General features: G+C 35.6%; 2 protein-coding genes and 1 long non-coding RNA gene across 10 annotated transcripts; 2 read left to right on the forward strand and 1 right to left on the reverse strand.

The window, feature by feature from the left end:
• Window positions 1-105: 105 nt before the first annotated feature.
• On the forward strand, window positions 106-4,592 carry LOC124175893. Its single transcript, XR_006869265.1, has 2 exons — window positions 106-905; window positions 3,893-4,592. It is a non-coding gene; the product is annotated as an uncharacterized LOC124175893 (long non-coding RNA).
• On the reverse strand, window positions 3,366-5,297 carry LOC124175888. Its single transcript, XM_046556503.1, has 4 exons — window positions 5,182-5,297; window positions 4,488-4,997; window positions 3,926-4,042; window positions 3,366-3,773 (listed from the first exon to the last, which is right to left on the reverse strand). The coding sequence occupies exons 1-4, from the start codon at window positions 5,285-5,287 to the stop codon at window positions 3,760-3,762; spliced, it is 747 nt and encodes a 248-aa protein (XP_046412459.1). The 5' UTR covers window positions 5,288-5,297; the 3' UTR covers window positions 3,366-3,759.
• Window positions 5,298-6,375: 1,078 nt separating this feature from the next.
• Window positions 6,376-13,969, forward strand: LOC124174918 (protein quiver). Of its 8 annotated transcripts, none has more exons than XM_046554562.1 (5): window positions 6,376-7,479; window positions 7,642-7,996; window positions 8,115-8,162; window positions 8,434-8,580; window positions 8,904-13,969. In XM_046554562.1, exons 2-5 carry the CDS (start codon window positions 7,972-7,974, stop codon window positions 9,140-9,142), a joined length of 459 nt encoding a protein of 152 aa, XP_046410518.1. In that variant the 5' UTR covers window positions 6,376-7,479; window positions 7,642-7,971; the 3' UTR covers window positions 9,143-13,969. The 8 variants fall into 8 exon arrangements, with proteins under 8 accessions (XP_046410518.1, XP_046410519.1, XP_046410520.1 ...); XM_046554563.1 differs by having other exon boundaries at window positions 6,376-7,454; XM_046554564.1 differs by having other exon boundaries at window positions 6,376-7,021.
• Window positions 13,970-14,073: the final 104 nt, after the last annotated feature.

Consider the following 14,073-nt stretch of genomic DNA (forward strand, 5'->3'; position numbering starts at 1 on the left):
TTGCGATAATATGAGGATTGTCAATGAAGAATGCGGCGAGTCGGTGATCATTCGGAGCTGGGTTCAAGTTTCGAATTTAAAAACTTCCGACAGCGCCTGATTCCGAATTATTTATGTGGCGAAAGTTTAAGTGAAGAGATCAATTACGTTTCGAATGGTCCGAAGCCCGACGGCTCAAATTAATTAAGTTTCGATGGAGGAGAATTCTGAAAAATAAAGTTTCGGTGAAGTAAAGTTCCGAGAGTTAAAATATACTCACACACCGTAGTTTATTCGACGAGAGGGTGTGAAAAATCAGAAAAACCGTAAAACAGATTCACCAGGATTTCGAACGTAAAAATATGGAAAATTCAAAGCACAGCAAGATCAAAGTGGCGGAATCTCACCAAGCCGGAAATTCACGGTATTGAATATCTTCGATCATTCGAAATTTCAATGTTTCATATCAAACTTGTGTCATTTTCGCACTTTCGGAACTCTCACTTACCGAAGTTACGCCTTTTCACAAGTTTCTCCTTTCGGAACTTTTTGAGCGTCGGGTTTCGGAACATTCGAATTAAACTTTGACGTTTCGTCAAAGTTTGATTTCTTTACTTCAAGTTCCGCCACTAAAAAATTCGAAATTTCTCACTTTCGAAACGTTTTAAATTCGGTATTCCATCCCCGCCCCGATCATTCGTCCCTCTCGGTGCCCGACGCAAAAACACCAATCAACATGCATTGATTTTAAAGCTGATGCAGCTTTACTAGTCCGGAAACAATTTTATTCTCTCCGTCCACTCTCCGGTGAATTGAAATTTTTCACAAAAATCGGGACCAGAAATCCAAACAAGGAATCAATACGCTCTATTCCATACATTTATACATAACTAGCTGGCCCGGCAGACGTTGTCCTGCCCTTTCCGGTAAGTGCGCGATAATGTGTTAACAATGTGCAAAATGAGTTAACGATAAACATATCTATATAGCCATGACCCGTCGACTCGACAATACAAATGTATCGTATGAATACGACCTCAATCGGTCAAGTCGTTCAGAATTTACGCGATCACAACAGACGAACGAAAAGAAGAATTATATATATATATAATAAAGATATATAAGTATATATTTATCTAATAGACGCGTCGACCTCTTCGCAAGTAGAAAGTCGTTCTTTCGGTGCACGAGTCCGTTATTTGTATACCTATGCAGAACACACATGTGCACACATACGTACATTGCGTATGCACACATGTAGTTTTATTTATTTTATTTTTTTTTTCACATGTTGGGAGACCAGACCTGAGCAAGTACGATATTCGCATTAAAACCAATTATCGCCTCTCGTTGTACTTGGACATTTTTTTTTCACTCAAAGAAATGTAAGTTAGTAGGTTAGTATAGTGTCCTTATTATTTTAACCGGTTTATAAACTGCGAGAATTTTATTGAAATCTAAGTGGGCACATATACCGTTCAAAAGTTGAAACGACGCATTTGCCGAGTATTTTACTCTTTCCGGCCGTCCTAATCGTAAGTTCATTACAATTCACATACATATCAGCCGTGAAGTGTTGAGCGTTGAGCGTTTAACTAATCAGCAAGATAACAAGTTGATAAACCGTGTGCTCAGTAAATAAGTAATTGCGAGGTATATTACGAATACAAGAGATTTAAACGAAATTGTATATATCGCCGAGCAGCAGTCATCAAGTTGTTTTGTTTTTTTTTTTTTTGCCAGTTGCAACGGGTAATATTTAATTTTCTACCGTCTGTGGAAATTACATTGGTAACTGTAACCGATCACAAGTTTATCTTTACGTAGGTGTTATCGGCTGTCTTAATGTTCGTGTTTATTTAAAATTTACTACAGTCTCGTTGACCTCAATCAATGAGCATATCCTACGATAATATCCCGATAGCTGAAAAAGCTTGAGAGATAAAGAAGGAGTGGGAGGTGTATTTGACTTGATCAGCACAGCAGATACATTTACACTGACGTATAAATTACCATCGTTATTATTATACTACTTTTAGATCATCCATACGGATTCTTACGAATAATATTTCTACAGTCTGCTACCCGTTCATTTATTAGATAAATAAATCTATTCTTGCCATGCGCCAGATTCATTGAATCGTGGTCACCGTGAGGGAAGTAAAATTTCGAGAATTCATCAACAGGATATTCGAGGTATTCAATTTTTGGTAATATTTTTATCATGTAGTGGGTAAAAGTTAATTATCGTCGACATTCGCGCTGCAAATAATTTCTTACAGCGGACAATTAAACAACTAGTTAACGTAATTTACTGTACGAATCGATAAATTAGAAACGGAACTATGCATCCATTTGCATAATTATCGTCCTGTATATCCAACATACGCAAATACAAGCGTCTAATCGTGAGCTGTAATATTGTGCTTTGTTTATTAACGTGTGTAAATATTTTTAATTATTACTGCATGTATGTAGACTCATCGAAGAACCTGTTTTCTGCTGCGTTTCACTAAAGTTATACAATGACTGGACAGAAATACCAACAAAATATACATACATATCTATGCATAGTACGTTCCACGTGAATCGCTGAATCGCTAATCGTTTGTGGGATAATTCACTGAATAGTTCTGATCGCCTGTTTTAGCGCTTAAATGATACACGTCTTGCGAATAACGTACGTACCACACGGTAAAAAATAAGTAGTACCTTGAGAGTTTCGGGAATTGCTCTTCCGAAAAAATTCTGAAACATATTTCTAACCTTTATAAAGAAGCCCCGATCTTCGACTTCGCCGAAGGCATCATCGCCTTCTGCAGAGTAAGAATTGTCGTCAGGCAAACGATCTTCTTCGTCCGAAAATGCCTCGTACAAAGCCTCTTCGTATCCATTATTATCGATCCAGGCTTCGAATATTTGTTTACTCCGGGGATAGTAAGACATCTGATAGACATGCGTTTGCAGTGATTATTGCGGTGAAAAAAAATATTTTTATGCACAAAATGTTACTCACAATGAAAGAAAACAAAGTCCACGTAGAAGTGTTGAAAAAAAATTTGCTCCAATTTTCACTCAAACCACCATAAGTTACACACAGGTGACAGATTGACCCCAAGCTCGCTTTGAACTGCTCTAATTCGCAGCTGACGCACGACTGATCTTGCCTATCTGTTTGAATACAAAGTTTGAACCCTCAATTGAAGGTAGATGGTGGGGCAGGTCAAAATTCCAGCGGGAACAGTTTGAAAATTTCGAGTGTAAATGGTACGGGGCTAAAGTTCTCTCTATATTACAAATATACCACATATAGTATACTTTAAAATTTCGCAGATACCTATCAAATTAAAATCATTTCCAAATTTAATATTATTCACCTCGATACTGAGTGTTCATACCGGCAATTCTATTTAATTTGTAACTCAAGATACACAAGTTTTTCCTGTATTAATTATTCTCCATACCATGTTAATCGTGTGCAATTATTGGCCGTCAGATTAAAGCAAAATCAGGAATGATACAACGCGACAAAACGTTTTTCGCTTATGTTTTTTTCATTTTATATTTTTTCAAGAATAACGCTGCAGCCACAAAATTCTTTCTCATTATATCATTCGGTGTAGCACCATTACACCGACCATAACCTAATCATCTGAACAGTTTCATACGTTCATACTTAGCACGATGAACTTGAAAAAATAATGAGAGTCCATACGTCTCCCAAATCGTAGACTAATAACTTCCGGTTCCCGTGGCTCTTATACTGGTTTGCCCATTGTACTAGCGACTTGAGCCTGAAATAAAAAATAGTTACTCAGAGGAAATGAGCTTAAAGTACTTTCATATACCGCTTGCTGGTTTATACTTTTTTTTTTCGATTTTCCGAATAGAACAAGATCACCACGACACGTAGTTTATATTTCACAATACAGATGCTGCAACTTACCTGCCGGAAATATGCCACCCGGTATCAAGCCTACTTGCTGATAATATTCCTCATCCGACAACGGATACTTGAGCCATTCCTTCAGAGATTCCGGTGGTGGACGGGTTCCGGGGTTGTCTGGAAACGAATATCTCAAAATGATCACGAACGTTTGTGGCAGACGCAGACGAATAATTTACTCACTGTTAACGCTACGAACAACGGTAGGAAAAATTGAATCTAATCACATGTTTTCTTTCTTAATAGAAGTGGTTATATGTGTACTATGTGTGGTATAGTTTCTACACATGGAAGTGGAATGCTATTCATATGGTCTCACACTTATCCGGATACTAAGTATCTAAAGTCTGAGTAAAGTCAACTAACGTGAAATTGTTAACAAAGATGCGAAAGCTTAAAGTGAGCAGTACTTTGGGATATGGTCGACTACATTGGCTTTAAATATCTCCTTTGACTTCACTTTCTGCTAGTAATGAGTAAGAAATAAGTCGCTATGTGTGATACTAGGGATTGTAGACATGGACGCCACTATCTTCACCGTATATGTATATTGTCATCCTACCGATAATTCCAGGATTATTGGGATCGAACAATTGTCTCCTGTCGATGGCGTCACGGAATTCATCGCTTGGCATTCGGCGAACGAAGAATGGTGGTTTGGGATGAACAGATGCTGGGAAAAGCGGGGGAACAATTTTTTCCGGTGGAGGCTCACTAGGGGTGTCAGTTTGTCGTTCGAAATGGTTCTGCTCGTTTCTATTGAGAGAACTCAGCCGCTGGGTCATGGCACGCGATCGCTGTGACTGATCTAAGCGATACCGTTCAAAGTCATGCGGTGACATTCGGCCAAAGATAGAATGTGTACCGAGAGAGCGGGACTCAGGTTCGTGAGTTTTCTTGGATGTCTTTTCTGAGTTTTGCGTATGGGGTTCCATCTGCCTTTGCGATTTCGATGGTACCAGGTATTGGCGAGCCAAGGATCGGTCCGGAGATGGTTCGACGAGCGGTGAAAATTGACGCATACGATCCCCATGATCCGAAATCTGTTTCTCCCAGTTGATCCGGGATTCCACTAATGAAAAGGACCATAGATTGGAAGACCGCAAAGTTATGAGAAAATCTTTAAAATCACATTGCGTGTAATAATCTTTTGCCAATCATGGAGAAGTTACGATATTGTGTCGTGGGATTTTTTTTAAAGAAGTTACACTCGCTTATAGAGAAATGGTTTTTCTTTGTTATTAATTTTCTCGTACCGTATTTCAATGCGCCGCTCTTGACTCCAATCAGCAAGCATTCGTTTGAAATAAAGAGCATCAGCACAGCTTGCTGCAAGTGAAGATAGCGAACCCAATGAGCCATTTTTTCAGAGTTACACCTGTACAGAAAAATGTCATTAGTATATATGTAATATATATATATATATACAGTTATATACATACGGTAATTCGGTATTGTGAAGGAAAAAAAAATCACGATAAAAAGGTAAAAAATGTAAGTATAAATATAATTTTAAACCAGTATTCCGGCTACCACCGTACCTTTATGTGGCACAACAGTGTACGCAAGCTGTGGCGATAGTAAAACATAGAAACATTATAACCAAGTAAAGCTGCGATCTAAGGTGGGGGAGATTTCGCTTAAGATTTATACGAGTCTGATGGAAATTGTTATTGAAAAGCGTTTGATTGACCGGTAAGTAATTACATTATAAGTGAAAGATTGTTCTTCTGTTTTGTTGATTTCATGGCATGAAATAGGAATAAGTAATACGGAGCCTAGTTATGAAATATCCATTGTTCTGTTACCATGCTGATTACAACAAATAATTGATCAGCTATTAACCTGGCTAAATCATCGTGGTCCAGTTTTGGAAATTCTTGTTGTAAAATCAATACCAAGTTTCATAACACATGGTAATTAATTGAATGATCCATCGATTGATTTTGCAGGTATAGGTCCAATTGCTCGAAAAGCGCAGATTATACGGATGTTTCAAGCATTATCGACGTTAAAAATTGACCATTTTTCCGTCAAGTTTATTTAATGTTATAACACTGCTAAGAATCCGATAACAATTCTGATCGTGACTGATGATTTCGTTAAAATGATCTTCAATTGTTTCAACACCTTTTTTCGGACAAATCGTCAGAAGAATATTTTGTCTATTTGCAAGCAAGTTGCAATAATCATACTGGTTACTTGTTAAAAATATGTACTTGATGTAAATGAATTGAAAATTATGCATAAATAAAAATAACGATGAAATGTATAAAGCATGCTGATTTTTTCCATAAATTTACCACTGCGCTTACGTTGTGCATTGTGATTACGTGTATAACGTATACAGCAATGCGATATTCAAACTTGACGCAGGACCCCGTAGCCATTTTACGCTTGCGCGAAGCTTTCTTTGTAACGCAGAGTATCTGAGCTTTCCTCCGCGGTGCCGCTGCAGTAGAATATATTGATCCGCCATCGCAAGTTCTACTTTCAAACCTTGATATGCCTGCCTTTCGGCGTTTACCTGCTTTTTCGAAGTGATTCATTATGTTCCTCGATTTTCATAAGTCGTGATGCGGTGTGCGGTTTTTTCAAACGATAATAACAATGCGCAATAACAATAACAACAATAATAATAATAAATATAATAAACATAATACCGATCAAATATGTGGGTGACGTGCCATTCATTTTAAAATAAATATGTATATTCATGCCTCAAATATCTCCGTTGCGTACATACGTATACACAAGCGCATCGATTGACAATAATTTTTCAATAATATTTCATTACCAATATCCAATCCTGATATTTAATAGCCCAGTGGGAATTGGAAGAAAATGAATCTCAGCATGCGCAATTATTTTTTATCCTAATACAGGGATTGTAATTTTTTAATTGTGAAAATACTTTATCGAATCAGCGAATAACAATTTCGCGTATAATTGGCCTGCGCGATTTAACTTGATTCAGAACTAATATGGGTTTGATACCGGTTTTTCTTTTTTCTAGTTTACCTTCACAGAGTGACAATCAATTCCTTGAGAGACTTACCGATAATGTGAAATACTGCAATCGCGTTGTCGCGCTTTGTAATTGGCTAATTTAAATATATGTTGATTGAATGAATAAAATTGATTGAACTTGTATTATATTTTGACTTAATATTTTTGACTTAATTTATAAATGTTATATCTAGAGATTATTACGACTAGCAATGAGTGGATCAATGCGTCAAAAACTGTTCAATTATTGAATTAAATATTGATTTAATAGGGAAAAATGAAAAAATGAGGAAATAGCGAACTGCTAAGGATTTTATTAATTCAGATTCGGGTTGAAGACGGACTAAAATAGTCACGCTGACCGATTCAATAATGATAAGAAATAAATATTCGTAAATTATTCCACTGCTTACGAGTAATACATATCACAAGATTTTGCGTAACAAGGGAAGCCTTAATTTACGCTAATACCATTTTCTGGAATTATTGCATTACTTGGTGTGGCCTAGATAGTCTTAAAGTAAAAAAAAACAGTGTCGTAGCTGGTACATATAATGATATAAAGAAGAATTAGTGTATTTACTTTGTAATCCAGTTAGAATTCTCTGTTTCCGTTCTGCAGTTTGACGCAGTTTGTCCTATTCGAAATTACTCTGTAGGTTAATCAAAATTTTTTCCGCCATTTCGCATCAATTTTCCTTATATAGGTGCTCAAAGAAGGGTAAAACGCCGATGCATGAATGAGTGGGAAGCATAGCTCCGATAATCCACTGCAAAAAATACGAAACGTGTTCACAAATTGAAAGATTTAATAATTTCGAGGAACAATACAATTACTATAAACCGGAATCGCATACAAAAAAAAAAAAAAAATATAAAAAAATTATTACCATATACGTAAGTCGTAAAGAAAGTGCCATGAATCATGGTGTTACAATGGTGCGATAGTCCATTTTAAGACTTAGAATTACGCAAAGGACCATGATGAATGAAATGAGTACACCAATCGATAAGTGCAGTAATTAATCGCGTGCAGAATGGGGTCTGATTATCTGATAGCTGGTGAGTTTCTTTTTTTTTCGCGTTAAGGTCGCAATTCTCATTTAAATTTAGAATTTCATCTCGAGAAGAAACAACCGGGTCAACGCTTCTCAAAGGGTTTACCATTCGCATTTTTCAGCCGCTATTTTACTCGCTACGATCAACGTCAGTTACGCAGAATGTCAGAGTAAGTGATCGTTAATTGCATAGCTGCGCAAATTTTTATAATTAGAATAATATTTCCATGTCCATTTTCACACTTATGGAGATTCGTAAGAATGCAGATTCGGTGACGTTGGTAGAAATTTTTTGAACGATTGGTTTAAGGTTTCTTGGAATTGAAAAAAACTAGTTGCATGGAATATGAAAATACTTGTGGTAAAATGAATATTCCCTCTTCGGAGAGACATAGAAAATTGATACGTGTTAAAACCCTTGCCTCAAACTTACGTCAACAGCAAGGTCCGTCTACTGCTACCAGTGCGATTCGTGGACGGATCTTAGGTGCAAGGATCCCTTTAATTACACCGCCCTGCCCCGTGATCAACCACCTCTAATGACGTGCAACGGATGCTGCGTCAAGATGGTCCGCAATGCCAAGTCACGTGAGCATTATACAGCAGTAATATAATTGTTTGAACGAGAAATAAAATGTGTCCAACAATAAATGACGATAAATGCGCCGTGCACATCGATACACCGGGAGAGTTTTCTGTGAAACTCACCGTTCGACGCCAGCAGTTAGGCAACCAAAGTTACATTCCGTATTCCTTGCGAGCAGGCACGTGATTGGAATGTGACTTCGGTTGCCTATCGGCAGGCGTTGGCCGTTGAGTTTCACAGAAAACTCTCCCGGTATAACGCAAGACGAAACGGTCACGCGGAGTTCAAAAATTTCACGTGAAACATTTGACACTTGTGTTTTCAGCTTACGAAAGCGTGAGGAGAACCTGTACGTCGCAACTACAGATAAACTTGTTTATGGTGGACCACGTGTGCATGATGGAAAGTACCGGCACTGGTCACATGTGCTTCTGTGAGGAGGATATGTGCAATCGAGTCGGGATCTCCTCCCTCCCGTCACCCATTCTCCATGCAATCCTCGTACCTGTTGTTACACTGTCCATCCTAAGATCAGCTCCAGGCTTGCTTATTAGGTCGCTGTGATGATGAACCATATACCTATAGTGACACTCATATATACTTATTTACTTACTTACTTCCTTCCTTACTTCCTTACTTGTTTACTTACTCGTTATTTATATTATACCACATGAAACTTCACCCAGTAGTAAAGCAAACGCGGAGCCCTGTAGTGAAATTGTAGAACCAATGCAAGGGCTTGCTTGAAATTTTAGAGAATATAGGTATGTGAACGTTAATTGAAGAGATGAGATGAGATGAAATGCGGAATGAAACGTCACGAAGCTTTTAATGCAATACGAGATTAGATTTGAATTGAAACAATGTATAATACGACGGTCTTCACTACACATTGGCCGTCGTTTTACCAATTGCACTCCATACCACATTCATCGTTCGTGCGAATATAAAATCTGACGAATCATATTATTGTTCGATAACTGAGCGGAATGAGGGCTATTCGTTACACGAGGAACCATACAGTGATCATATCTTATACGACGAAATCCTTAAATGTAGATGTAGAGAATTTTTCCTCAAATTATTATTATAAAAAAAAATGTTAGTCTTAGAGTCAAATTCGACATATCAGTCTTCGATATGCTATATTACTATGTATGCGGTAATTGTAATAATCAGCAGAAATGCGCCGTAGTGAACTTGGATCTTTCTATTACAATTTTTCAAGTTCCACGTTGCAAATCGTTTCCCGGCATACAATGTGCCGCGGATTAAAATTTGTTCGTCAATTGAAACGATGAATAACTGGAACGATAATGGATCAAGTTATCCTTCATAAGATGTATTCGTCAAGGTTTTACACAAGTTTTATATAGACTTTGTAGATTTTGTTTTTATTTTTATATTCTTATTTGGGTTAGTTTTTATTTTTTAATTAGTTATTCCTTAACTTAGTTTATCTTCTTTCGTCTTATATTCATTTTATAACTACACAGAGGCACACATTCTGCTATAAACAAGAAAACCGGGCAGCATGATATTTCGCAAGATGTTTGCAAGGCTAACGTAATAATTTTCTCTTCTACTAAAAAGCAACAAAACTATTTCGACTTTGATTACTAAAAACAGCATCAATCTACAGACTATACATATGGACAGCCTATGATTGTAAAATTACACGTAGTGTCTGTACGGAATTGACTTTTTATTTTGGTTTGCATCCTATTATTTTTAACACAATTGTATAAGGATACTAGAGTAGCAAAATAGAATGTGGAATGAAATACTCGATTGGTCTTGAGTAACTTACTGTCAGTTTTCGAAATAGAATGAAAATAGAATATCTTTTGATATGTGTGAAATAAGGCAAAGACAAAAATTGACTAAAGCGTATAAACAAGATAATTAGAGAAAAATACTCTGAAAAAAGAATCGTTTCGTAGTTAAAAGCCACATACAAAAGACCGATCAGACAACATTTTACATAATTTAATCCAATCTACGTAGGTGTAGGTATGTTTTACTCGAATAACGAGCATTGACATGTAGCACAAGTAGATGAAATGCTGCATACTAATAGGCGTAACTACACGCGCGAGTTATGAGCATGACCACATATTACAATAGGTATACACGATTGACGAAAATATTTCCAGATTTCGCAATTATGTGCATCAATAATAATGATAATAGTAATAATGAATATTAAATAAATATTGACAATGATAATAATCAAGATAGGAATAATATAATACTCAAGTGAGTATGAATATTTTTAACGATAAATAGAATAATAATTGAAGGATGTCAAAACTATTAAAAGTGGCAACGGTACTGTATATAATTTTTGGAAATATTTTTGCCAGTAGAAAACACGTAGATAGAAGTATAAAAATAATAGATAGTGATATTGGCAATATGTTATGATAATATGTGAGCGAATGAAAGTGTACAATTGAGACGTTTCTTAAGTTGAATAACGTTTGGCATAATCTACAGACTTCCGTCAGTCTGCATGTGTACGTACATCACATGTAATATTAATTTTTGCGGGGTAGCGTTTTCAAATGCTCACCTAAATCCTAATTTTTTACATTAGAACTGAACAGTTTTTCTTCGACGAAACGAGAAAAGGCTTCGTTATTTTTACTATACATTTTGCAATGCATATAAACGGCATGCAATAGGTTCAAATGACGTTCTCTAACACCTTTGAGCATTTAATTGATGGTGCTACCATTATTTGAGCCAGTAGTTTTACAGTATTCAGGTCATTATGACCTAATCATTAATCCATGACGATTATTATAAAAACAATTCGATTCACCCAACAATTCAAAACACCCAAAATTCGTTCTGGATTAATTGACTTGAGATAATAGGTTGAAATGAAACACACGCCGTAACTTTAATTTTCATTGTTATTGAGAAATTTTTATCATCATTTGGTAAGTACCAGGTATGAATATGAATTTCACAATTACTTTTCTCTATGTTGTTGTACAGTGAATGTGTAACGTGAAATTGAGTAAAATGAAAATGGAAGATGCTTTTACACTGCATGAAACTGCAAGACTATACATGCAATTATATACTATTTCACCAACTATTTCTTCTATAATTCTATCGTCTCCACGTCTAAACTACTTGTCTGAAAAAATATGAACAAGCTTTTACAATTATGAAGCTTTTTTTAAACAGATGGGAAAATTAATTGCGCACATCTTTCCATATGTGTCGCGTTATATTAACTGATGATTGAGCCAGCGTTACTGACAAGCGTTTGTTATAATAGAAAAGCAAAAAAAAAAAAAAAACAAAAACAAAAAAATAAAAAAAAAACTCGAACTTCTGTCCATTACATTTAAAATTAACTATAACAATACTAAAGCTCAATTTTCTTGGGCAAGTAGACTATATCCACCTTTCCACCCTTATATGAAAGCAAGTAAGCACTGCGTGGGCCTTCAGCTTAAATATCGCAAGTCTTGGGGTGAATTATGGAAGGTATGTATAAGTGATAGTGGCTTTAAGAGACCAAGGATCGATTTTCTAAGCTGAACGCCCATTTCCTCACAGAAAGGCTTTGTACTCGAGCCTTTTGCCAAATTAATTTCGCAGCTTGTATATAGTATTATACGAAAAGTTGAGCGAGATTTCTCTGGCAAGCCATGCAGCTCGTGTCGTGTCATTTATTCATTATAGCACGCGCGACTGCGGGGTCATATCGACGTTTTATCCTTTATACAAAAACATTTCTTTTTTGTGCTCGCAACTAATCGAACCCTTCGCAAGTTTCCAAAATTGATCAAAGATCAATAATGATAGGTACGTCGAAATCAACCCTGAGTGACGGTGTCGAATAGTATATACGTAATAAGAAAGATATATCAACGGCCTATTTTGTCAATGATAGAAAAATTCTCTTCTATTTATTTTGAAACTGGCCTCGCAGTCGAATTATATCCACTACAAAACGAGCGTAACGTAACGTCAACTACCGAAACTCAATTTAGTGTTGTATATTATTTTTCGAGTATTATTCTTATATGTATATGTATTTTTGAATCGTCTACTGCGAGAGAAAAATATTGCATCGTTCTGTTGTACACGATTCATACCAATTATAGACCGTTTAACGCTAATTTATTATTGTTAAATATGTACGTGGACCGTATGTATGTAAAATATTTTATCTGCAATTTTCAACGTATTATACATACATACACATATAGCGGGTATTTTATATGTGTTGCACCCATGATATAATTATTAACCAACATGCAAAAGTCATGATACATCATCTCTGTAATATGATACTGATGTATCGTATATTATCATTACATTGCCAACACTTTGGGGAAAAATTAATTTCCTTAATTTTCTTTACTTTTTCATTCTTTGTTTCATTTTGGGTGAAAAAAAGTAATCACGAATAACATCTCAAATCGTGTTTGGTTAATGATTTTTTACCAACGTTTGATTACCGCTTACATGTGAATATTTTATTTTGAGGTAGTAATATTTCTGTTTCAAATATCAAATGTAAATATAATAAGTTTATATCAGTGGTGACGTAGGGGCACAGAAATTGTTGAAGACTTCGCTACTCCGATTAATAAAAAAATTTTATCAATTTACCAAGGTGGAAAGTATGATCGTTAAGTGAATCGTAATTAACTCTTCTTCTGTGCGATGTTGTCCCTAAGGCTGTTGCCGCTACATTTAACATAAGCGAGTAAATTGGCTCAAAATGTACACATATACATACAGATACACAGGTATAGGTATATGTATATGTATATGTATACGAATCGTTACTACGAGATTACATCTCAATACTTACATATTACATAATATGATAAAAGTTGATAGATTAAGTATATATCAATTAATATCGTTTTTTCCGCGAAGAAGGACGTTGTATCTATAATATTAAGATGTTTTCGACAAATGCAAAATTGGGTATATGAAGAGAAAAAGAAGTAGAATTATTATTTTTTCTTGTTGCATCGCTTAATACGATTAATGGCGTTTTCAATCGTTTGAAAATATTAAGTTACTACATAAAAACAGTCATACACGTATAGGTACAATATGTAGGATGAATATTATACGTACACACGTTTATACGACGGTGCGTGAAATACCATTAAATTTTAAGAAGTGCATACTGCAAAACATATGTGATTATAAGAGAATTATAATATTGTTACGTTAATAATGGCGTTGAGAGAAGGAAAAAAATTATCATTGTAACTCGTACGTAAACACATCGATAAAAGACATCTCATGTTATACATATGGATTCAAAAATAAAACTTATATTGACAGAATTGATAATAACATAATCCATGGCAAATCGTTAATAAAAAGTGCTAGAGCAAGTAATACGGTCTATTTTCATTCCAGCTTAATGTATATCCTTTTACAGGTGATGCGAAGTAATGCAGTAATTCATCTTGTAAGGGATATTAAAAGTTTAAAAATATGCT

Source organism: Neodiprion fabricii, chromosome 2 (assembly GCF_021155785.1).
Source record: "Neodiprion fabricii isolate iyNeoFabr1 chromosome 2, iyNeoFabr1.1, whole genome shotgun sequence".
Classification (NCBI taxonomy): Eukaryota; Metazoa; Arthropoda; class Insecta; order Hymenoptera; family Diprionidae; genus Neodiprion; species Neodiprion fabricii.